This window comes from Zonotrichia leucophrys, chromosome 22 (genome assembly GCF_028769735.1).
Source record: "Zonotrichia leucophrys gambelii isolate GWCS_2022_RI chromosome 22, RI_Zleu_2.0, whole genome shotgun sequence".
Lineage (NCBI taxonomy): Eukaryota > Metazoa > Chordata > Aves > Passeriformes > Passerellidae > Zonotrichia > Zonotrichia leucophrys.
Genome location: NC_088191.1, coordinates 1147474 through 1174298, shown reverse-complemented (window position 1 = coordinate 1174298; position 26825 = coordinate 1147474). Strand labels below are relative to the sequence as shown.

At 50.5% G+C, this 26825-nt stretch overlaps 1 protein-coding gene across 2 annotated transcripts in view; it reads right to left on the bottom strand.

The window, feature by feature from the left end:
- SNRNP200 (small nuclear ribonucleoprotein U5 subunit 200) overlaps positions 1-26825 on the bottom strand; it is a 75189-nt gene that overhangs the window by 5761 nt on the left and 42603 nt on the right. Inside the window, exons 25-41 of one of the 2 annotated variants that reach the window (XM_064731029.1) lie at positions 26610-26716; positions 26405-26523; positions 22554-22708; positions 20249-20438; positions 18601-18774; positions 16191-16351; positions 14601-14828; positions 12355-12546; positions 11063-11241; positions 9135-9286; positions 7555-7663; positions 5378-5486; positions 4956-5145; positions 2616-2780; positions 1989-2110; positions 1040-1183; positions 304-371 (exon numbers count right to left, since the gene is read on the bottom strand). In XM_064731029.1, the coding sequence (XP_064587099.1) occupies positions 321-371; positions 1040-1183; positions 1989-2110; positions 2616-2780; positions 4956-5145; positions 5378-5486; positions 7555-7663; positions 9135-9286; positions 11063-11241; positions 12355-12546; positions 14601-14828; positions 16191-16351; positions 18601-18774; positions 20249-20438; positions 22554-22708; positions 26405-26523; positions 26610-26716 (2547 nt within the window). In that variant the 3' untranslated portion in view covers positions 304-320. Of the gene's footprint in view, positions 1-303; positions 372-1039; positions 1184-1988; positions 2111-2615; positions 2781-4955; positions 5146-5377; positions 5487-7554; positions 7664-9134; positions 9287-11062; positions 11242-12354; positions 12547-14600; positions 14829-16190; positions 16352-18600; positions 18775-20248; positions 20439-22553; positions 22709-26404; positions 26524-26609; positions 26717-26825 lie in introns of those variants that run through there. The other variant, XM_064731028.1, reaches the window with a different exon arrangement.

Genomic DNA, 26825 nt, shown 5'->3' with positions numbered 1-26825 from the left:
GACAGGGATGGACAGGGATGGACAGGGATGGTCAGGGATGGTCAGGGATGGACAGGGACATGATCACGGTCACCCATTGCTGGACAGCACGTCCACGCAGGCCTGGATCAGCCGGATGGCCTGGACACACGGACAGGGATGGTCAGGGATGGACAGGGATGGACAGGGATGGTCAGGGATGGACAGGGATGGTCAGGGATGAACAGGGATGGACAGGGATGGACAGGGATGGTCAGGGATGGACAGGGATGGACAGGGATGGTCAGGGATGGACAGGGATGGACAGGGATGGTCAGGGATGGACAGGGACATGGACACGGTCACCCATTGCTGGACAGCACGTCCACGCAGGCCTGGATCAGCCGGATGGCCTGGACACACGGACAGGGATGGTCAGGGATGGTCAGTGATGGTCAGAGATGGGCAGTGATGGGCAGTGATGGGCAGGGATGGTCAGGGATGGACAGGGATGGTCATGGATGGACAGGGATGGTCAGGGATGGACAGGGATGGACAGGGATGGTCAGGGATGGACAGGGACATGGACACGGTCACCCATTGCTGGACAGCACGTCCACGCAGGCCTGGATCAGCCAGATGGCCTGGACAGATGGACAGGGATGGACAGGGATCGTCATGGATGGTCAGGGATGGTCATGGATGGACAGGGATGGACAGGGATGGACAGGGATGGACAGGGATGGTCAGGGATGGTCAGGGATGGACAAGGATGGGGACCTCATGAGATGGACCCAGGCTGGAGCAGTTCCTGTAGAACTGACCCCATTGAAGAGTGACCACATGGGGCAATCCCTGGAGAACTGACTGCATGGGATGGAATTCCTGCAGAATTGATCCCACAGATGGACCCAGGATGGAATTTCTGGAGAACTGCCCCCATGGGATGGATCGCAAATCTAGAACCTCATTATCCCAGACCCACCCCAAGATTTCTGTTGCCCATGCGGATGGGGGATTCCAGCTCCTCACCCAACCTATTGATCCCCCCCGTGCCCCGAGCGGGGTTTTGGGGTCCCACCTTGCTGAGGATCTCCTCGGTGTCCGACTGCAGCTCGGCGCTCAGCTGCATGCGGGACAGGTGGGCCTGCAGCAGCAGGTTGGTCTTGACGTGGGGGTCGTTGAATTTGGGGTTGGTCAGCTTGTGGGGCACCTTCTGGGACAGCTGCGGGTGGAGGAGAAACCCTTTAGTGCTTGAGCCCCAAACCAGCTCCATCACCGGGGAGGAGGAGGGAGAGAGGTTTGGGATTGTGGAATTAACGGGGTTGGGATTGTTGAGTGCTCATCCCATTCCATAGATCCCATTCCATTGATCCCATCCCATCCCATTCCCATATCCCATTGACTCCCATCACCATGATCCACTGAAGATCCTGGATTCTGATACCCATCCCATGTATCCGCCAGATGTGATGCCTCATCCCAATGTCCCATATGATCCCATTCCCATGATCCCATTCCATCCCATCCATCCCATGATCCCATCCCGATCCATTGATCGTTACCTCCCATTGCCAATGATCCATCCCATGATCCCATGATCCCGAATCCATCCATCCCATGATCCAGACCATCCCATGATCCATGATCCCATCCCTCCATGATCCCATATGATCCATCCATGATCCATGATCCCATATGGACCCCATGGTCAGACCTGGGGCAGCAGGTTGTCCTCGTGGTGCCGGATGGGGATGTTCCCATGGATCCCATCCCATCCATCCCATTGACCCCATCCCAGGGATCCCACTGATCCCACCCCATGGATCCCACTGATCCCATTTATCCCATTGATCCCATCCCATGGATCCCATTGACCCCCCGGATCCCAGACCTGGCGCAGCAGGTTGTCCTCGTGGTGCCGGATGGGGATGTTCCCATTGATCCCATCCCATCCATCCCAATGATCCCATCCCATGGATCCCATTGATCCCATCCCATGGATTCCATGGATCCCCCGGATCCCAGACCTGGCGCAGCAGGTTGTCCTCGTGGTGCCGGATGGGGATGTTCTCGTACTCGGCGGCGTTGGAGATGATCTCCAGCAGCCCCCGCACCTTGGTCTTGGCGTTGAGGGACATGCTGAACAGTTCTGGGGGAAAACACAAAAATCAGGGGTTCTGGGGAGAAAACACATGAAAACTGGGAATTTTGAGAAGAAAACACAAAAAAATTGAGAATTTGGGGGGAAAACCCAAAGCCAGAGATTTTTCTGGAAGGAAAATCAACAAAACCAGAGATTTTTTGGGACAACACCCCAAAATTGGGAGTTTTTAAGGGTAACACCCAAACCCATGGGTTTTTTTGTGAAACCCCCAGCCCCATGGATTTTTTTGAGGGAAATTCCCAACCCCATGGATTTTCTGGGTTCAAACCCCCAACCCCATGGATTTTTTGGGTTCAAACCCCCAACCCCATGGATTTTTTGGGTTCAAACCCCCAGCCCCATGGATTTTTTGTGTTCAAACCCCCAACCCCATGGATTTTCTGGGTTCAAACCCCCAGCCCCATGGATTTTTTTGAGGGAAATTCCCAACCCCATGGATTTTTTGGGTTCAAACCCCCAGCCCCATGGATTTTTCGGGGGTTTTGGGCACCTATGGTGGTGTAGTTGATGTAGTAGTAGGCGGCGATCATGCCCAGGTTGAGGGGCGCCACGTCCATCTCGTCCTCGATGCTGATGCACTTGGACTGCTCCAGGTCGCTGAGGGTCTGCTCCACCAGCTCCGACAGGTGATCCGACAGGTGCCGGTGGGACACGCCTGCGGCGGGACCGGGGGTCGTGGCAATGATGGGAATGATGGGATTGGGATAATGGGGTTGGGATGGGAATGATGGGATTGGGATGGGAGTGATGGGAATGATAGGAATGATGGGATTGGATGGGAATGATGGGATGGGGATGATGGGGTTGGGATGGGAATGATGGGATTGGGATGGGAATGATGGGATGGGAATGATGGGGTTGGGATGGGAATGATGGGATTGGGATGGGATGGGAATGATGGGATGGGAATGGGAACAATGGGATTGGGATGGATGGGATGGGAATGATGGGATTGGGATGGGAGTGATGGGATGGGAATGATGGGGTTGGGATGGGAATGATGGGATGGGAATGATGGGATTGGGATGGATGGGAATGATGGGGTTGAATGGGATGGGAATGATGAGGATGGGATTGGGAATGATGGGATTGGGATGGATGGGAATGATGGAGATGGGATGGGAATGATGGGATGGGAATGATGGGATTGGGATGGATGGGAATGATGGGATGGGAATGATGGGATTGGGATGGGATGGGAATGATGGGATTGAAATGGGAATGATGGGATTGGGATGGGAGTGATGAGGATGGGATTGGGAATGATGGGATTGAAATGGGAGTGATGGGAATGATGGGATTGAAATGGGAATGATGGGATTGGGATGGAGTGAGGGGATTGAATGGGATAGGATTGATGGGATTGGGATGGATGGGAACAATGGGATTGAATGGGATGGAATGATGGGATGGAATGGGAATGATGGGATGGGAATGGGAACAATGGGATTGGGATGGATGGGATGGGATTGGGATGGGAATGATGGGATTGGGATGGGAATGATGGGATGGGAATGATGGGATTGGGATGGGAATGATGGGATTGGGATGGGAATGATGGGATTGGGATGGGAATGATGGGAATGATGGGATTGGGATGTGAGTGATGGGATGGGAATGATGGGAATGATAGGAATGATGGGGTTGGGATGGGAGTGATGGGATTGGAATGATGGATTGGGATGAAATGATGGGATTGGGATGGGATTGGGATGAGAATGACAGGATTGGGATGGGTGTGATGGGATTGGGATGAGAATGATGGGATTAGGAATGATGGGAATGATGGGATTGGGATAATAGGGTTGGGATGGGAATGATGGGATTGGGATGGGAATGATGGGATGGGAATGATGGGATTGGGATGGGAGTGATGGGATGGGATTGAATGGGATGGGAATGATGGGATGGGAATGGGAACAATGGGATTGGGATGGATGGGATGGGAATGATGGGATTGGGATGGGAATGATGGGATGGGAATGATGGGGTTGGGATGGGAATGATGGGATTGGGATGGGATGGGAATGATGGGATCGGGAATGATGGGATTGGGATGGAATGATGGGATTGAGATGGGAATGATGGGAAGGAATGATGGGATTGGAATGGATGGGAATGATGGGATTGAATGGGATGGGAATGATGGGATTGGGATGGGATGGGATTGGGATGGATGGGAACGATGGGATTGAATGGGATGGGAATGATGGGATTGAATGGGAATGAGGGGATGGGAATGGGAACAATGGGATTGGGATGGTGGAATGGGAATGTGGATTGAGATGGATGGGAACAATGGGATTGATGGGATGGGAATGATGGGATTGAATGGGAATGATGGGATTGGGATGGAATGGGAAGGATGGGATGGGAATGGGAACAATGGGATTGGGATAGATGGGATGGGAATGATGGGATTGGGATGAGATGGGAATGATGGGGTTGGAATTGGAATTATAGGATTGGGATGGGAATGATGGGGTTGGGATGGATGGGGCGGGGTGGGATGTGATAAAGGGATCATGGGATAATGGGATGAGATAATGGAATAATAAAATGGGATAACAGGAAAATGGGATGAGAAAATGGGATGGGGTAACGGGATGGGATGGCACAATGCATTGGGGTAACAGGATAATGAGATAATGGGGTAATGGGATAACGACAATATGGGATAATGGAGGGATGGGGTAGGATGGATCCATGGGATGGGATGGGATCCATGGGACAGGATGGGATTGCCAGCACCGTTCCCACCCCAGGGCGTTCCCAAGTTCCCTTCCCAGGCTGCAGCAGCTCCCTGCTGGCTCGCAGAGCCCGTTCCCACCTTGCAGGTTGTAGTAGTTGGGGTTCTGGGTCATCCTGCGGTACAGGAAGGTCCAGGTCAGGTAGTCGACGGCGTCCTGCTTGTTCTCGATGGTCTTGGTGACGATCTCGGCGTTGAAGTGGTCGTGCATGCAGTGGTCCAGGTGGGACTCCACCGGCAGAGGCTCGTACAGGAACTTCTTGAAGAAATCCTGTGGCAGGAGGGGCAGAAAAAAGGGAAAAATTCAAGATTTCATCCCAAAAATAAGTGTGGGAACACCCAGTGCAGGAGGGTTTGGGTTGTCCCCGTGGTGATCCCAACCCTGAGTGAGGGTTTGGATCCATCCCATCGATCCCACCCTAACCCTGGTGAGGCTCATCCACCCTCTGGAGGAGGCCGGCCCCGGCTGGAATGCCAGGAACGCCCCCAGACCCGTGTCCCACCTTCTTGGAGCCCTGGCACATGATGACGCAGCGCCCCTCGTCGTCCTGCAGCGGGCGGTTGGCGTGGCCGACCATCTGCAGCACGTCGTAGATGGGGTAATCCACGTACCTGCGGGGCCAGGGGGTCAGCGGCGCCCCAGGGACCCCCAATCCCATCCCAATCCCAATCCCAATTCCATCCATCCTATCCCACCTGGGATCCCAAACCCAATCCCAATCCAAATCCCAATCCCATCCCAATCCCAATCCCAATCCCATCCATCCTATCCCACCTGGGATCCCAAACCCATCCCAATCCCCATCCCAATCCAAATCCCATCCATCCTATCCCACCTGGGAACCCAATCCCATCCCAATCCCATCCATCCTATCCCACCTGGGAACCCAAACCCAATCCCAATCCCAATCCCATCCATCCTATCCCACCTGGGATCCCAAACCCATCCCCATCCATCCTATCCCACCTGGGATCCCAAACCCAATCCCAATCCCAGTCCCAATTCCATCCATCCTATCCCACCTGGGATCCCAATGCCATCCCAATCCCAATCCCAATCCCCATCCCAATCCCAATCCCAATCCCATCCATCCTATCCCACCTGGGATCCCAAACCCAATCCCAATCCCATCCATCCTATCCCACCTGGGATCCCAAACCCAATCCCAATCCCAATTCCATCCATCCCATCCCACCTGGGATCCCAATCCCATCCCAATCCCAATCCCATCCATCCTATCCCACCTGGGATCCCAATGCCATCCCAATCCCCATTCCAATCCAAATCCCATCCATCCATCCATCCATCCATCCATCCTATCCCACCTGGGATCCCAATCCCATCCATCCATCACATCCCTTCCCACCCTAATCCCATCTATCCATCCAGCCCATCCCATCCCACCTAGGATCCCAATCCCACCCTGATCTCATCCCATCCCAATCCCCAATCCCATCCATCCTACCTGGGATCCCAATCCAATCCCCAATCCCAATCCCACTCATCCCATTCCATCTCACTGATCCCTGTGATCCCTTTGATTCCATCCCACCCCATCCAATCCCAATCCCAACCTCAATCCAATCCCATCCCAATCTCAATCCAATCCCTTCTACCCCACGCCATCCCATCCAATCCCAAACCAAATCACATCCCATCCTAATCTCATCCTATCCCAAACCCAATCCATCCCATCCATCCCAAACCGAATCCCATCCCATCCATCCCACCCCATCCAATCCCATCCCAATCTCAATCCAATCCCTTCTACCCCACGCCATCCCATCCAATCCCAAACCAAATCACATCCCATCCTAATCTCATCCTATCCCAAACCCAAACCCAATCCATCCCATCCATCCCAAACCCAAACCCAATCCATCCCATCCATCCCAAACCGAATCACATCCCATCCTAATCTCATCCTATCCCGTCCCAAACCCAATCCATCCCATCCATCCCAAACCCAATCTATCCCATCCATCCCAAACCCAAACCCAATCCATCCCAAACCCAAACCCAATCCATCCCATCCATCCCAAACCCAAATCCAATCCCTCCCAAACCCAAATCCAATCCATCCCATCCATCCCAAACCCAAACCCAATCCATCCCATCCATCCCAAACCCAATCCATCCCAAACCCAAACCCAATCCGTCCCATCCATCCCAAACCCAAACCCAATCCATCCCATCCATCCCAAACCCAATCCATCCCAAACCCAAACCCAATCCGTCCCATCCATCCCAAACCCAAACCCAAACCGAATCCCATCTCATCCATCCCAAACCGAATCCCATCCCATCCATCCCAAACCCAAACCGAATCCATCCCATCCATCCCAAACCCAAACCCAATCCATCCCATCCATCCCAAACCCAAACCCAATCCATCCCATCCATCCCAAACCCAAACCCAATCCATCCCATCCATCCCAAACCCAAATCCAATCCATCCCATCCATCCCAAACCCAATCCATCCTATCCCATCCCAAACCCAATCCCATCCCATCCCAAACCCAAACCCAAACCCAAACCCAAATCCAATCCATCCCATCCATCCCATCCATCCCAAACCCAATCCCATCTCATCCCCCCACACCCCAAACCCCATCCCAACCCCACCCCATGGCTCCCACCCCCATCCCGCCCCACGCCCCACGCGGGGCCGTGCTCACGCGTGGATCTTGCCGTTGTAGTACTGCGTGTCCATGATGATCACCAGGTGTGCCGAGATGTTCATGCCCCAGCAGAGGCTGCGCGAGGCCACCATCACCTGCACGGCTCCTGGGGGCGCGAGGGCACCGCGGTCAGGGGGCACGGAGACCCCGGGGTCGGGGTGCGCCGAGAGGGGGTGGGGAAGAGCCAGGAATTTCTGGGGTGGGATGTGGAGATTCACCCAATCCCAGTGTCTGTCCCATCCTGATCCCAATCCCAATCCCAATCCCAGTCTCTGTGCTTTCCCATCCTACTCAACCATCCCATTCCATCCCAACCCCAAGATCAATCTCATCCCATCCCAATCTCTATTCCATCCCATTCCATCCATTCCATCAATCCCAACCCCACAATCAATCTCATCCCAATCCCAATCTCTATTCCATCCCAATCCCATCCTTCCCATCCCAATTCTGATCCCATTTTATCCCATCCATCCCATCAATCCCAACCCCAAGATCAATCTCATCCCAATCCCAATCTCTATTCCATCCCATTCCATCCATCCCATCCCCAAAATCAATCTCATCCCATCCCAATCCTGATCCCAATCCCAATCTCAATCCCATCCTATCTAATCCATCCCATCAATCCCAGCCCCAAAATCAATCTCATCCCAATCCCAATCCTGATTCCAATCCCAATCCCTTCCCGTCCTATCTAATCCATCCCATCAATCCCAGCCCCAAAATCAATCTCATCTAATCCCAATCCTGATTCCAATCCCAATCTCTATTCCATCCTATAAATCCCATCAATCCCAACCCTAAAATCAATCCCATCCCAATCCTGATTCCAATCCCAATCTCTATCCCATCTATCCCATCCATTTTATCAATCCCAAAAATCAATCTCATCCAATCCCAATCTCAATCCTGATTACAAACACAATCTCTATCCCATCTCCAAAACGAGTCTCATCCCATCCCGATTCCAATCCCAATTTTTATCCTATCCCATCCCATTCCATCCCATCAATCCCAACCCCAATCTCTATCCCATCCCAATCCCATCCCCAAGATCAATCCCATCCCATCCCATCCCATCCCATCCCATCCCAATCTCTATCCCATCCCAATCCCATCCCCAAGATCAATCCCATCCCATCCCAATCTCTATCCCATCCCAATCCCATCCTTCCCATCCCAATTCTGATCCCATTTTATCCCATCCATCCCATCAATCCCAACCCCAAGATCAATCCCATCCCATCCCAATCCTAATCCCAATCCCTTCCCATCCTATCTAATCCATCCCATCAATCCCAACCCTAAAATCAATCTCATCTAATCCCAATCCTGATCCTGATTCCAATCCCAATCTCTATCCCATCTATCCCATCCATTTTATCAATCCCAACCCCAAAAATCAATCTCATCCCATCCCGATTCCAATCCCAATTTTTATCCTATCCCATCCCATTCCATCCCATCAATCCCAACCCCAAGATCAATCCCATCCCATCCCAATCTCTATTCCTTCCCATCCCATCCCATCCCCAGACCAACCCCACCCCGCGCCGCCCCCGCCGTGCGCTGACCGGAGCTGAAGAGCTGCTCCACCACGCGCCGCTCCATGGCCGTGAGCCCCTCGTGCAGGTACCCGACCCCGTTCACCAGCGTCTCCTTCAGCGTGGGGTCGCTCAGCTTCTCCAGGTACGGCACCAGGTCCTTCTCGGCGCAGTGCAGGAACCTGGGCGGCAGCGGGGAGTTGGTCAGGATCACCCAGCCCATCCCAAACTCAATCCCATCCCATCCCATCCCATCCCATCCCATCCCAAACTCAATCCCATCCCATCCCATCCCCCTTTGATCCCATCCCCTTAATCCCACTGATCCAAATCCCAGTCCCAATCCCATCCAATCCCACCCCATGATCCCCCTCTTCTCCAAGCTCTTCTTCCCCTCAGCTCCCTCAGGAATTCCCCATCTCCACCTCCAACCCCATATCCCACCCCTGGATGTTCTCCAACCCCATATCCCACCCCTGGATGTTCTCCAACCCCATATCCCACCCCTGGATATTCTCCAACCCCATAACCCATCCCAGATCCCTCAGGAATTCCCCATCTCCACCTCCAACCCCATATCCCATCCCTGGACCTTCTGTAACCCCACATCCCATCCTGTGGTGTCCCCCAGGTGTCCTTGTTCCCATCTTCCTCAGCAATTCCCCATCCCTGGACCTTCTCCAGCCCCCCCGCCCATCCTGTGGTGTCTCCAGGTGTGCCCAGCAGCTCTATGGTGTCCTCCAGGTGTCTCCCATCTCCCTCAGGAACTCCCCATCCCTGGACCTTCTCCAGCCCCACCGCCCATCCCGTGGTGTCCCCAGGTGTCCCCATGCAGCTCTATGGTGTCCTTCAGGTGTCCCCTTCCCATCTTCCTCAGGAATTCCCCATCACAGATGTTCTCCAACCCCATAACCCATCCCAGATTCCTCAGGAATTCCCCATCTCCATCTCCAACCCCATATCCCACTCTGGATGTTCTCCAACCCCATATCCCACTCTGGATGTTCTCCAACCCCATAACCCATCCCAGATCCCTCAGGAATTCCCCATCTCCACCTCCAACCTCATAACCCAACCCTGGACCTTCTCCGACCCCACATCCCATCCTGTGGTGTCTCCAGGTGTCCCCTTTCCCATCTTCCTCAGGAATTCCCAACTCCACAACCCATCCCAGATCCCTCAGGGATTCCCCATCCCTGGACCTTCTCCAGCCCCACCGCCCATCCCGTGGTGTCTCCAGGTGTCCCCATGCAGCTCTATGGTGTCCTCCAGGTGTCTCCCATCTCCCTCAGGAATTCCCCATCCCTGGACCTTCTCCAGCCCCACCGCCCATCCCGTGGTGTCCCCAGGTGTCCCCATGCAGCTCTATGGTGTCCTCCAGGTGTCCTTGTTCCCATCTTCCTCAGGAATTCCCCATCACAGATGTTCTCCAACTCCACAACCCATCCCAGATCCCTCAGGGATTCCCCATCTCCACCTCCAACCCCATATCCCAACCCTGGACGTTCTCCAGTTCTCCAGCCCCACCGCCCATCCCGTGGTGTCTCCAGGTGTCCCCATGCAGCTCTATGGTGTCCTCCAGGTGTCCTTGTTCCCATCTCCCTCAGCAATTCCCCATCCCTGGACGTTCTCCAGCCCCACCGCCCATCCTGTGGTGTCTCCAGGTGTGCCCAGCAGCTCCGTGGTGTCCTCCAGGTGTCCCCCTTCCCATCTTCCTCAGGAATTCCCCACCACAGATGTTCTCCAACCCCATAACCCATCCCAGATCCCTCAGCAATTCCCCATCCCTGGACGTTCTCCAGCCCCACCGCCCATCCCGTGGTGTCTCCAGGTGTCCCCATGCAGCTCTATGGTGTCCTCCAGGTGTCTCCCATCTCCCTCAGCAATTCCCCATCCCTGGACGTTCTCCAGCCCCACCGCCCATCCCGTGGTGTCCCCAGGTGTCCCCCAGGTGCCACCTGTGGCGCTGGACGTCGGAGGCGCAGGTGGTCAGGATGTTGATGGCCGTGAGCCGGGTCTGTTTGCGGGACGGGACGAAGACCAGGACGGGTTTTTTGGGCGAGTGCTTCATCACGGCGTGGTACACGGGCTTGGCCATGGACAGCAGCCGCGTCTGCGTGTGGCTGATGTTGAAGCCCTGCCAAAAACCCCAAAGCCAGGTGGATCACCAAGGATTCCCCGCCAAGCTGGTGGGAAACGCTGGAAAATTCGCGTAATTCCGGCATGGAAATGATTGATCCTTGGATTGGTGATCAGTGGCCAATGCCAATCTCAATCCCAATGGATCATGGCCAAGAATGACCAACAATCCCAATGGATCATGGCCAAGAATAACCAACGATCCCAATGGATCATGGCCAAGAATAACCAACAATCCCAATGGATCATGGCCAAGAATGACCAACAATCCCAATGGATCATGGCCAAGGATTCCCAACGATCCCAATGGATCATGGCCAAGAATGACCAACAATCCCAAGGGAACATGGCCAAAGAATGACCAACAATCCCAAGGGATCATGGCCAAGAATACCCAACGATCCCAATGGATTATGGCCAAGAATGACCAACAATCCCAATGGATCATGACCAAGAATTGATTGGCCAAGAATGACCAACAATCCCAATGGATCATGGCCAAGAATAACCAACAATCCCAATGGATCATGGCCAAGAATGACCAACAATCCCAAGGAATTATAGCCAAGAATTCCCAACAACCCAAATGGGTCATGGCCAAGGACTACCAACAATCCCAATGGATTATGGCCAAGAATTCCCAACGATCCCAATGGATCATGGCCAAGAATAACCAACGATCCCAATGGATCATGGCCAAGAATTACCAACAATCCCAATGGATCATGGCCAAGAATAACCAACGATCCCAATGGATCATGGCCAAGAATTCCCAACGATCCCAAGGGATTATGGCCAAGAATTCCCAACAACCCCAATGGATCATGGCCAAGAATGACCAACAGTCCCAATGGATCATGGCCAAGGATTCCCAACGATCCCAAAGGATTATGGCCAAGAATTACCAACAATCCCAATGGATCATGGCCAAGAATGACCAACAATCCCAATGGATCATGGCCAAGAATTCCCAACGATCCCAAGGGATTATAGCCAAGAATTCCCAACATCCCCCAATGGATCATGGCCAAGAATTCCCAACAACCCAAATGGGTCATGGCCAAGAATTCCCAACGATCCCAAGGGATTTTCCCGAGAGTCCCGTCCCCACCTGGATGTGCAGCTCCAGGGGCACGGGGCGCACGTTGGGGTGGAAGTTGAAGGTGGCCGTGGCGCTGCAGCCCAGCCAGTGCGCCACGTCCTTGGCGTTGGACAGCGACGAGCTCAGCGCCACGATGCGGATCGGCCGCTCGATCTGCGACGAGATGTAGCGCATGCGCGAGCAGATCACCTCCAGCACGGGCTGTGGGGGAAAAATGGGATTGGGAATGGGATTGGGAATGGGATCCATGAGCAGATCACCTCCAGCACGGGCTGTGGGGGAAAAATGGGATTGGGAATGGGATCAGGATGAGATCCAGCCAGGACAATCCATGGAAACCCCTCCTGATATAGCACATGTGTGAGCAGATCACCTCCAGCACGGGCTGTGGGGATAAATGGGATCAGGAATGGGATTGGGAATGGGATCTGTGAGCAGATCACCTCCAGCACGAGCTGTGGGGGAAAAATGGGATTGGGAATGGGATTGGGAATGGGATCAGGTCAGGAGAACCCATGGAAACCCCTCCTGATGAGCAGATCACCTCCAGCACGGGCTGTGGGGGAAAAAATGGGATTGGGAATGGGATTGGGAATGGGATTGGGAATGGGATCCATGAGCAGATCACCTCCAGCACGGGCTGTGGGGGAAAAATGGGATCAGGAATGGGATTGGGAATGGGATTGGGAATGGGATCCATGAGCAGATCACCTCCAGCACGGGCTGTGGGGGAAAAATGGGATTGGGAATGGGATTGGGAATGGGATCCATGAGCAGATAATCGTCAGCATGGGTTGTGGGGGAAAAATGGGATTGGGAATGGGATTGGGAATGGGATTGGGAAGGGGATCGGGTCAGGAGAACCCATGGAAATCTCTCCTGATGAGCAGATCACCTCCAACACGGGCTGTGGGGGAAAAATGGGATCAGGAATGGGATTGGGAATGGGATCTGTGAGCAGATCACCTCCAGCACGGGCTGTGGGGGAAAAAATGGGATTGGGAATGGGATCCGTGAGCAGATCACCTCCAGCACGGGCTGTGGGGGAAAAATAGGATCAGGAATGGGATTGGGAATGGGATTGGGAATGGGATCTGTGAGCAGATAATCTCCAGCATGGGCTGTGGGGAAAAATGGGACTGGGAATGGGATCAGGTCAGGAGAACCCATGGAAACCCCTCCTGATGTAGCACATGCTCGAGCAGATCACCTCCAGCACGGGCTGTAGGGGAAAAATAGGATCAGGAATGGGATTAGGAATGGGATCAGGTCAGGAGAACCCATGGAAACCCCTTCTGATGAGCAGATCACCTCCAGCAAGGGCTGAGGGGGATAAATGGGATCAGGAATGGGACTGGGAATGGGATGGGGAATGGGATCCGTGAGCAGATAATCGTCAGCATGGGTTGTGGGGGAAAACGGGATCAGGAATGGGATTGGGAATGGGATCTGTGAGCAGATCACCTCCAGCAAGGGCTGAGGGGAATAAATGGGATTGGGAAGGGATCTAGGAAATGGATCCCCATGAGCAGATCACCTCCAGCACGGGCTGAGGGGGATAAATGGGATTGAAGGAATGGGAATGATCTGAGAATCACCTCCAGAAGGCTGGGAAAATGGGATTGGGAATGGGATCAGTGTCAGGAGAACCATGGAAACCCCTCCTGAGCACCTGAGCAGAACAAGATGAAGCAGGAGTGGGAATGAGGAGGCAAGGATCATGAAATGGGATCGGGAAAATGGGATCAGTGGATTGGGATCAGAGAGCAGATCACAGAGTGGGAATGGATACAGAAGATCAGGAATGGGATTGGAAGGGATCAGGATAAGATCATAAAATAGGATCAGAACTGGATTGGAAGCAGGATACCAGAGTGGGAATCATGGAATGGGATCAGGAGCAGGATCAGGATAAGGATCAGAAATGGGATCAGGACCTGGATCAGAAGCAGGATCAAGAGTGGGATCAGGAACAAGATCAGGAATGGGATCAGGAACGGGAGCAGGATAAGGATCAGAAATGGGATCAGGACCTGGATCAGAAGCAGGATCAAGAGTGGGATCGGGAATAGGATCAGGAGCAGGATCAGGAGTGCTCCTGGCTGAGATCCATCCAGGACCCCCCATGGAAACCCCTTCTGACCCTCCCATCCCACCAGATCAATCCCAAACCTTCTCCAAACCAACTCCAAACCCCACTGGGAACCTCCCACCCCAGGCTGGACCCAGGCCCACCCCAGAGCCAGGGCTCTCACCCCGTTCTCGCCCCCGATCAGGTGCACTTCATCCACGATGAACAGGTTGACGTTCTGCACGTTCTTGCGCTGCTTCCAGCGGCGCGAGAGGATGTCCCACTTCTCCGGGGTGCTGATGATGATGTTCCCTTTGCCCAGCAGCTTCAGGTCCGTGCTGGTCTCCCCCGTCAGCAGCACCACCTTCTTGTTGAGGCGCTCCTGGAACTTCTCGTACCAATCCATGAAAACCTGGGGGAACGGGGATTGGCTTCGAATCCGGGAGGTTCCCAATGGGTTTATCCAGAATTTATACAGGAGGTGGTGTCATCCCCAAAATGGGGGTGATTCCCACCAAATTCCTCTCAAATTGAAATTCCCACACCCAACTGGGACAATTCCCAGCAAATTCCCTTTGAAATGGGGCAATTCTCACCAAATTCTTCTCAAGTTTCCCTCAAACTTGGACAATTCCCACCAAATTTCACAGGAATTCACCCACACAGGAGTGGTGGTGTTCTCCTCAAACTGGGGCAATTCCTACCCAATTCCTCTCCAACTGGGGCCGTTCCCAACAAATTCCCCTCAAAATGGGGCAATTCCCTCGAAAGTCTTCTCAAACTGGGGCAATTCCTGTGAAATTCCTGAGGAATTCCCACCGGAACAGTCTTATCCCAAAATTGGGGCAATTCCCACCAAATTCCCCTCAAACTCAGGCAATTCCTGCCAAATTCCTGAGGAATTCCCACTGGACCAGTCTTATCCCAAAATTGTGTGTTCCCATCAAATTCCCCTCAAATTTGAGCAATTCCCTCCAAATTCCCCTCAAAACTGGGCAATTCCCACCAAATTTGGGCAACTCCCACCAGGTTCCTCTCATGTTTCCCTCAAATTGGGGCAATTCCTCAAACTGAGGCAATTCCCTCAAACTTAGGCAATTCCCTCAAATTCCTCTCAAAATGGGCAATTCCCACCAAACTGGTGCAGTTTCCATTGAATTCCCCTCAAATTTGATTCCCTCCAAATTCCTCCAAATTCCTCTCCAAATTCCTCTCAAATTGGGGTAATTCCCACCAAATTCCCCTCAAACTCAGGCAATTCCTGCCAAATTCCTAGGGAATTCCCACCGGACCAGTCTTATCCCAAAATTGGGGCAATTCCCTATAAATTGGGGCAATTCCCCTCAAAACTGGGCAATTCCCTCCAAATTCCCCTCAAAATGAGGCAATTCCCACCAAATTTGGGCAACTCCCACCAGGTTCCTCTCATGTTTCCCTCAAACTGGGGCAATTCCCTCAAATTTCCCTCTAAATTCCTCTCAAAATGGGGCAATTCCCACCAAATTTGTGCAGTTCCCATCGAATTCCCCTCAAATTTGATTCCCTCCAAATTCCTCTCCAAATTCCTCTCCAACTGGGGTAATTCCCACCAAATTCCCCTCAAACCTGGACAATCCCCTCCAAACTCGCCCCAGGCTGAAGCAATTCCCAAATCCCCCCCCTCCGGTGGTCACCCGGCCCCGGACGGGCAAACCCCGAGCGGATCCCGAAGAACCGCGGGGTGAAGGTGGGAGAATTCCCGAATTCCCTTCTCCAGGGCATCCCTGGTGCCCACCTGCTCGGCCAGGGCCTCCATGGGGGTGATGTAGACGCAGCGGCCCTCGGAGTTCTGCAGGAGCATGCGCAGGATGGCGAACTCGGCGCAGATGGTTTTGCCGCTGCCCGTGGGCGCGCCCACGAAGACGTTGTCGTCGCTGTTGTACACCGTGTTGAACACTGGGAAAAAACAAAAAAAATTTGGGAATGGGGGTGAGGATCCAGCCAAAAGGGGGGAGGAGATCTGGGGAATGTCTTTATCATCTAGATCTAAATCACTGATCACAAAATTTTGGGAAAGGATACCATGGACAATTTTGGGAGAGGGGATAATCCATGGAGCCAAAACTTTGGGACAGGATAAACCACAGGTCTGAAAACTCTGGGGATAGGGGATAATCCATAGATCCCAAAACTGGGAATAATGAATCATCCACGGATCCCAAAACTGGGAATAATGAATCATCCACAGATCCCAAAACTGTGGGAGAGGGGATAAAGCACAGGCCCAATGCTCTGGGACAGGGTATTAAACCAATGGATCCCAAAACTTGGGATAGGGATAATCCACAGATCCCAAAACTGTGTACACCGTGTTGAACACTGGGAAAACAAAAAAAAAATTTGGGAATGGGGGTGAGGATCCAGCCAAAAGGGGGGAGGAGATCTGGGGAATGTCTTTAGGGATAAAGCACTGATCGCGAAATTTTGGGAGAGGGGATAATCCATGGAGCCAAAACTTTGGGACAGGATAAACCACAGGTCTGAAAACTCTGGGAATAGGGGATAATCCATAGATCCCAAAACTGGGAATAATGAATCATCCACGGATCCCAAAACTGTGGGAGAGGGGATGAAGCACAGACCCAATGCTCTGGGACAGGGTATAAACCACAGATCCCAAAAATTTGGGAGAGGGGATAATCCACAGATCCCAAAACTGTGTACACCGTGTTGAACACTGGGAAAACAAAAAAAAAAATTTGGGAATGGGGGTGAGGATCCAGCCAAAAGGGGGGAGGAGATCTGGGGAATGTCTTTATCATCTAGATCTAAATCACTGATCACAAAATTTTGGGAGAGGGGATAATCCATGGAGCCAAAACTTTGGGACAGGATAAACCACAGGTCTGAAAACTCTGGGGATAGGGGATAATCCATAGATCCCAAAACTGGGAATAATGAATCATCCACGGATCCCAAAACTGTGGGAGAGGGGATAAAGCACAGACCCAATGCTCTGGGACAGGGTATAAACCACAGATCCCAAAAATTTGGGAGAGGGGATAAACCATAGATCCCAAAACTGTGGGAGAGGGGATAAACCATAGATCCCAAAACTCTGGGAGAGGGGATAAACCACGGATCCCAAAAATTTGGGAGAGGGGATAAACCATAGATCCCAAAACTGTGGGAGAGGGGATAAACCACAGATCCCAAAACTCTGGGAGAGGGGATAAACCACGGATCCCAAAACTCTGGGAATAGGGGATAATCGATAGATCCCAAAACTGTGGGAGAGGGGATAAACCATGGATCCCAAAACTGTGGGAGAGGGAATAAACCATGGATCCCAAAACTCTGGGAACAGAGACAAACCACGGATCCCAAAATTTTGGGAGAGGGAATAATTGCAGATCCCAGAACTCTGAGAGAGTGGATAAACCATGGATCCCAAAATTCTGGGAGCAGGGATAAACCATGGATCCCAAAAGTCTGGGAACGGGGATAAACCACAGATCCAAAAATTCTGGGACAGGATAAACCACACATCCAAAATCTTTGGGAATACAGGATAAACCATGGATCCCAAAACTCTGGGAGAGGGGATAAAACACAGACCAAATACTCTGGGACAGGGGATAAACCACAGATCCCAAAAATTTGGGAGAGGGGATAATCCACAGATCCCAAAACTCTGGGAGAGGGGATAAACCATGGATCCCAAAACTCTGGGAGAGGGGATAAACCATGGATCCCAAAACTCTGGGAGAGGGGATGAAACACAGACCAAATACTCTGGGACAGGGGATAAACCACAGTCCCAAAATTGTGGGAGAGGTGATAAACCACAGATCCCAAAACTCTGGGACAGAATAAACAACAGATCCTAAAAGTCTAGGAGAGGATAAACCACGGATCTGAAAACTTTGGGAATAGGTGAAACCATGGATCCCAAAACTCTGGGAATACAGGATTAACCACAGATCCCAACATTTGGAATAGCGAATCACCCACAGACCCCAAAACTCAGGGAGTGAGGAAAATCCATATGGAACAAGCAGCAGGACCAACAACAACCCCCAGAACCCGCTGTCCCCATCAAAAACCCCCAACCCCCACTGCAATTCCCCATTTCCCCAAAAACTTCCAGCCAAAACCACCAAATCCTGGGAAACCCTGGTGGGATGAGGGCCTGGAAGCGCCACCTTGAGTCTGGATGGGGTTGAAGAAGGGGAACTTGTCCTGGTAGAGGCTCTCGAAGGCGCTGTTGCGCAGCGCCGACACCGGCAGCGGCTGCAGGTCCAGCAGCTCCGTGGGCGGCGGGTATTTCTCCGGAAGGATCAGGTGCCGGAAGGAAACGGGGAGCTGGGTCTCACAGGCTGGAGGAGGAGGGAAAGAATTCCTGGAATTTTCCATGTGGGTGGATCCAGGGGGGGGTCTGGGATTTGCCATGGGGGTGAGGTTGGAAAGAGGGGAAGGGGATGGGAAATGGATGGTGGAGGTTTGGGTGAGGGGACAAACCCGGAATTCCAAAGGTTTGGGAATAGAGATAAAAAACAGATTGCAAAAGTTTGGGATAGGGGATAAACTTGGAATTCCAAAGCTCTGGGAATAGGGAAAAAACCAGATTTCAGTGATTTGGGAATAGGGATAAAAAACAGATTGCAAAGGTTTGGGAATAGGGATAAAAAACCAGATTGCAAAAGTTTGAGAATAGGGAAAAAACCCAGATTCCAAAGGTTTGGGATAGGGGATAAACTTGGAATTCCAAAGCTCTAGGAATAGGGATAAAAAAACAGATTGCAAAAGTTTGGGAATAGGGAAAAAAACCCAGATTCCAAAGGTTTGGGAATAGGGAAAAAACCAGATTCCAAAGGTTTGGGAATAGAGATAAAAACAGATTCCAAAGGTTTGGGAATAGGGATAAAAAACCAGATTGCAAAAGTTTGGGAATAGGGAAAAAACCCAGATTCCAAAGGTTTGGGATAGGGGATAAACTTGGAATTCCAAAGCTCTGGGAATAGGGAAAAAACCAGATTTCAGTGATTTGGGAATAGGGATAAAAAACAGATTGCAAAGGTTTGGGAATAGAGATAAAACTCAGATTCCAAAGGTTTGGTAATGGGGAAAAAAAAACAGATTCCAAAGGTTTGGGAATAGGGAAAAAAAAACAGATTCCAAAGGTTTGGGAAAAAGGATAAAAAACAGACTCCAAAGATTTGGGAATAGGGAAAAAAACCAGATTCCAAAGGTTTGGGAATAGGAAAAAAAAACCAGATTCCAAAGGTTTGGGAATAGGGATAAAAAAGACATTGCAAACGTTTGGAAATAGGGATAAAAAAACAGATTCCAAAGGTTTGGGATAGGGGATAAACTTGGAATTCCAAAGCTCTGGGAATAGGGAAAAAACCAGATTTAAATGATTTGAGAATAGGGATAAAAAACAGATTGCAAAGGTTTAAGAGGAGGGATAAATTCAGAATTCCAAAGGTTTGGGAAAAAGGATAAAAAACAGACTCCAAAGATTTGGTAATAGGGAAAAAAACCAGATTCCAAAGGTTTGGAAATAGGGATAAAAAACAGACTCCAAATTTCTGGAAGAAGGGAATAAAAAACAGATCCCAAAGCTCTGGGAGAAGGGATAAAAAAAACCAGGAAAATCCAGGATAAAACCCAGAATAAACCCCAGGAAAAAACAGAAATAAAGCCCAGGAAAAAACAGAAATAAAGCCCAGGAAAAAACAGGAATAAATCCCAAGAAAAAACGGCAGAAAAAGCAGGAAAAACCCAGGAATAAAAGCAGAAAAAAACAGAAATAAAAGCAGGAATAAACCCAGGAAAAGGGGCACTCACAGAGCCAGCGGTCGGACACCACCCGGATGAAATACTGAGGGGGCAGGGGCTCGAAGACGGGCACAAAAAATGTCACCAGGTGCTCGTCCTGGGCATATTTGGCCTTGAGCAGGAAATATTCGTGGTGCAGGATCACCTCGCTGTCCACGTCCTCCACCAGGATCCAGAAGGCTTCGGAGGAGCCGTGAACCTGGAAAAAAAAAAAAAAGGAAATTCTCAAATTCCCTGTCCCAACCCTCACAATTCCAAGTGTTCCGTCCACAAAATGGCTCCTTTTCATCCCAGATTTTCTGGTTTTGCACAATCAGGGCATTATCACAATGATGATTTTCACAATCCTGCCCCGTAAATCCCATTTTCCCCCTCAATCTAGGCATTTTCCCCTCATGATTTCCACATCCCAGCCTCACTTTTCCCTCACAATTTCCATCCCCACCCCCAGAATTCCCCTTTTTCCCTCAGATTTCCCCCCTCCATTCACCCCTTCCCAAAATCCCCCATTTCCCCTCACAATTTCCATCTCCACCCTCAGAATTCCCCATTTTCCCTCACAATTTCCCTCAGGATTTCCACATCCCAACCTCACAATTCCCCATTTCCTCTCACAATTTCTACACCCCAACCCAATAAATCCCATTATTGCCTCCAAATCAGGGCATTTTCCCCTCATGATTTCCACATCCCAGCCTCAATATTCCCCATTTTCCCTCACAATTTCCATCCCCACCCCCAGAATTCCCCTTTTTCCCTCAGGATTTCCACACCCCAACCCAATAAATCCCATTATTCCCCCAAATCAGGGCATTTTCCCCTCATGATTTCCACATCCCAACCCCATAAACCCCATTTTTCCTCCCAATCAGATCATTTTCCCCTCATGATTTCCACATCCCAGCCCCAGAATCCCCCATTTTCCCTCAGGATTTCCACATCCCAACCCCAAAAATGCCATTTTTCCTCCCAATCAGATCATTTTCCCCTCATGATTTCCACATCCCAGCCCCAAAATCCCCATTTTCCCTCACATTTTCCTTCACATTCCCCCTCACAATTTCCACCTCCTCACCCCATAACCCACTTTTCCCGCCCCAAATCCCACTTTTCCCACCCCAAATCCCACTTTTCCCGCCCCAAATCCCACTTTTCCCGCCCCAAATCCCCCTTTTCCCACCCCAAATCCCCCTTTTTCCCACCCCAAATCCCAATTTTCCGACCCCAAATTCCCACTTTTCCCACCCCAAATCCCCTTTTCCCACCCCAAATTCCCACTTTTCCCACCCCAAAACCCCCTTTTCCCCCCCAAATCCTCCCTTTTCCCCACCCCAAATCCCCCTTTTCTCACCCCATATCCCACTTTTCCCACCCCATAACCCACTTTTCCCACCCCATAACCCACTTTTCCCGCCCCAAATCCCACTTTTCCCGCCCCAAATCCCACTTTTCCCGCCCCAAATCCCACTTTTCCCACCCCAAATCCCACTTTTCCCGCCCCAAATCCCACTTTTCCCGCCCCAAATCCCACTTTTCCCGCCCCAAATCCCACTTTTCCCACCCCAATAACCCACTTTTCCCACCCCATAACCCACTTTTCCCACCCCATAACCCACTTTTCCCACCCCATAACCCACTTTTCCCACCCCATAACCCACCTTTCCCACCCCAAATCCCACTTTTCCCCCCCCAAAACCCACTTTTCCCGCCCAAATCCCACTTTTCCCACCCCAAACCCCCCTTTTCCCACCCCAAATCCCCCTTTTCCCCCCCCCAAAACCCCCTTTTCCCACCCCAAATCCCACTTTTCCCACCCCATAACCCACTTTTCCCACCCCAAATCCCACTTTTCCCACCCCATAACCCACTTTTCCCACCCCAAATCCCACTTTTCCCACCCCAAATCCCACTTTTCCCACCCCAAATCCCACTTTTCCCACCCCATAACCCACTTTTCCCACCCCATAACCCACTTTTCCCACCCCAAATCCCACTTTTCCCACCCCATAACCCACTTTTCTCACCCAAATCCACTTTTCTCACCCTAAATCCCACTTTTCTCACCCCAAATCCCGCTTTTCCCACCCCAAATCCCACTTTTCCCACCCAAATCCCCCTTTTCCCACCCAAATCCCACTTTTCCCACCCCATAACCCACTTTTCCCACCCCATAACCCACTTTTCTCACCCCATAACCCACTTTTCCCACCCCCAATCCCCCTTTTTCCCCCCCCAATCCCACTTTTCCCACCCCAAATCCCACTTTTCCCACCCCAAATCCCGCTTTTCCCACCCCAAATCCCACTTTTCCCACCTTCTCGTCCCACTGGAAGTCGGGCGCGATGGTGAGCTCCACCTTGAGCGTGGAGCGCGTGATGGGCTGCAGGTGCACGGACAGCTCCAGCTTGGGGAACAGGTGCACGTATTTATGGATGGTTTTCCCCATTTTCGGCATCCGGATCAGCTCCCCTGTGAGGGGGAAAAAAAATAAAAAGGGATGGGGTCAGGGTGGATCCCAAAAAGAGCGGGATTCGGAGGGTGAGGCCTCTGCGGCTGGACCAGACAACCAGGGAAATTCCTGGAGAAATTCCTCAATTTCTGAGGGAAATTCCCCCATTTATCAGAGTGAAATCCCCCCATTTCTGAAGGAAATTTCCAAATTTCTGAGGGAAAATCTCCCATTTCTGAGAGAAAACTTCCAATTTCTGAGGGAAAATCTCCCATTTCTGAGAGAAAATTTCCAATTTCTGAGGGGAAACCTCCAATTTCTGAGGGAATATCCTGGAGAAATTCCCCAATTTCTGAAGGAAATTCCTCCTTTTATGAGTAAAATTCTCCCATTTCTGAAGGAAATTTCCCAATTTCTGAGGGAAAATCTCCCATTTCTGAGGGAAAACCTCCAATTTTTGAGGGGAAACCTCCAATTTCTGAGGGAAAATCATGGAGGAATTTCCCCATTTCTGAGGGGATATCCTGGAGAAATTCCCCAATTTTCTGAAGGAAATTCCCCCATTTATGAGAGTGAAATCCCCTCATTTCTGAAGGAAATTTCTGAGGGAAAATCTCCAATTTTTAAGGGGAAACCTCCAATTTCTGAGGGAAAATCATGGAGGAATTTCCCCATTTCTGAGAGGATATCCTGGAGAAATTCCCCAATTTTCTGAAGGAAATTCCTCCTTTTATGAGTAAAATTCTCCCATTTCTGAAGGAAATTTCCAAATTTCTGAGGGAAAATCTCCCATTTTTGAGGGAAAACCTCCAATTTTTAAGGGGAAACCTCCAATTTCTGAGGGAAAATCATGGAGGAATTTCCCCATTTCTGAGGGGATATCCTGGAGAAATTCCCCAATTTTCTGAAGGAAATTCCCCCATTTATGAGAGTGAAATCCCCTCATTTCTGAAGGAAATTTCCAAATTTCTGAGGAAAAATCCCCCATTTCTGAGAGAAAACTTCCCATTTCTGAGGGAAAATCATGCAGGAGTTTCCCCATTTCTGAGGGGATATCCGGGAGAAATTCCCCAATTCCTGAGGGAAATTCCCCATTTATGAGAGTGAAATCCCCCCCTTTATGAGAGTGAAATCCCCCCATTTCTGAAGGAAATTTCCAAATTTCTGAGGGAAAATCTCCCATTTTTGAGGGAAAACCACCAATTTTTAAGGGGAAACCTCCAATTTCTGAGGGAAAATCATGGAGGAATTTCCCCATTTCTGAGGGGATATCCTGGAGAAATTCCCCAATTTTCTGAAGGAAATTCCTCCTTTTATGAGTAAAACTGAAGGAAATTTCCCAATTTCTGAGGGAAAATCTCCCATTTTTGAGGGAAAACCTCCAATTTCTGAGGGAAAATGCTGGAGAAATTCCGCCATTTCTGAGAGAAATCCCTCCATTTATGAGAGTGAAATCCCCTCATTTCTGAAGGAAATTTCCAAATTTCTGAGGAAAAATCCCCCATTTCTGAGAGAAAACTTCCAATTTCTGAGGGAAAATCTCCCATTTTTGAGGGAAAACCACCAATTTTTAAGGGGAAACCTCCAATTTCTGAGGGAAAATCATGGAGGAATTGCTCCATTTCCGAGGGGATATCCTGGAGAAATTCCCCAATTTCTGAGGGAAATCCCCCCATTTCTGAAGGAAATGACCAAATTTCTGAGGGAAAATCTCCCATTTCTGAGAGAAAACTTCCCATTTCTGAGGGAAAATCTCCCATTTCTGAGAGAAAATTTCCAATTTCTGAGGGGAAACCCCCAATTTCTGAGGGGATATCATGGAGAAATTCCCCAATTTCTGAAGGAAATTTCCCAGTTTCTGAGGGAAAATGTCCCATTTTTGAGGGAAAACCTACAATTTTTAAGGGGAAACCTCCAATTTCTGAGGGAAAACCATGGAGGAATTTCCCCATTTCTGAGGGGATATCCTGGAGAAATTCCCCAATTTTCTGAAGGAAATTCCTCCTTTTATGAGTAAAATCCCCCCATTTCTGAAGGAAATTTCCAAATTTCTGAGGGAAAATATCCCATTTTTGAGGGAAAACCTCCAATTTCTGAGGGGATATCCTGGAGAAATTCCCCAATTTCTGAGGGAAATCCCCCCCTTTATGAGAGTGAAATCCCCCCATTTCTGAAGGAAATTTCCAAATTTCTGAGGAAAAATCTCCCATTTCTGAGGGAAAACTTCCCATTTCTGAGGGAAAATGCTGGAGAAATTCCCCAATTTCTGAGGGAAATCCCTCCATTTCTAAAGGAAATTCCCCAATTTCTGAGGGAAAATCCTATAGGGATTCTCCATTTCTGAGGGAAAATCCTGGAAAAATTCCCCCATTTCTGATGAAAATTCCCCAATTTCTGAGGGGAAATTCCTGGAGAAATTCCCCACCCTCATAACAAAGATTTTTTTTTCTCAAAATCCCATCTAAACCAGGATTTGGGGGATTTGAACCCGGATTTGGGGGATTTTCCAATGCCACAACCCCAAACCCCTCCCCAGCCTGGACTTGGGGGATTTTAGCCCGAATTTTGGAGATTTTAACTTGAATTCAGGGGATTTGAACCCAGATTTCAGGGATTTTTCACATACCACAACCCCAAACCCTTCCCCATCCCTGATTTGGGGGATTTTAGCCTGAATTTTGGAGATTTTAACCTGAATTCAGGGGATTTTAACCCAGATTTCAGGGATTTTCCCATACCACAACCCCAAAGCCCTCCCCAGCCTGGACTTGGGGGATTTTAGCCCAAATTTTGGAGATTTTAACCTGAATTCAGGGCATTTTAACCCAGATTTCAGGGATTTTCTCATACCACAATCCCAGCCCCCTCCCCAGCCTGGACTTGGGGGATTTTAGCCCGAATTTTGGAGATTTTAACCTGAATTTTGGGGATTTTAACCCAGATTTCAGGGATTTTCCCATACCACAACCCCAAAGCCCTCCCCAGCCTGGACTTGGGGGATTTTAGCCCAAATTTTGGAGATTTTAACCTGAATTTTGGAGATTTTAACCTGAATTCAGGGGATTTGAACCCAGATTTCAGGGATTTTCTCATGCCACAATCCCAAACCCCTCCCCATCCCCGATTTGGGGGATTTTAGCCTGAATTTTGGAGATTTGAACCCAGATTTCAGGGATTTTCTCATGCCACAATCCCAAACCCTTTCCATCCCCGATTTGAGGGATTTTAGCCTGAATTTTGGAGATTTTAACCTGAATTCAGGGGATTTGAACCCAGATTTCAGGGATTTTCCCATGCCACAATCCCAAACCCCTCCCCAGCCCAGATTTGGAGGATTTTAGCCTGAATTTTGGAGATTTTAACCTGAATTTTGGAGATTTTAACCCAGATTTGGGGGATTTTCACATACCACAACCCCAAACCCTTCCCCATCCCTGATTTGGGGGATTTTAGCCTGAATTTTGGAGATTTTAACCCAGATTTCAGGGGAATTTTCCCATGCCACAATCCCAAACCCCTCCCCAGTCTGGACTTGGGGGATTTTAGCCCAAATTTTGGAGATTTTAACCTGAATTTTGGAGATTTTAACCTGAATTTTGGAGATTTTAACCTGAATTTTGGAGATTTGAACCCAGATTTCAGGGGATTTTTCCCATACCACAACCCCAAACCCCCTCCCCGTGCCCGTTTTGGGTGATTCCCCCTCATTCCAGCACCGATCTCGTTGTGGTTGAGGTCGTAGAGGCGCTCGAAGGGGAAATTCTTCTTCTCGATCTTCTTCACCACCTCCTCGGGCAGCTTCTTGAACTGGCGCAGGGGACACATGGACTGCCACCTGTGGGGACACCCCGGGGGCTCAGGGAACCGCAGGAATTTTTTGGGTGGAATTTTTGGGGGGAATTCTGCGGGATCAGCACTCACATGCGCTTGTCGATCATCTTGCAGAGGTTGAGGGTCTTGTCGGTGAGCTGGGCCCAGCCGCGGTTCAGGACGATCTCAAAGATGGCTCTCATCAACCTCCCGGCCGACTGTGGGGCCAGGGAAGGGTTTTGGGGTCACATCCTGGGCGTTTCCCCAAATTCCCATCCATTTTGGGGTGGGAATGACCCAAAAATCCCATTGGTGCCACCACAACCG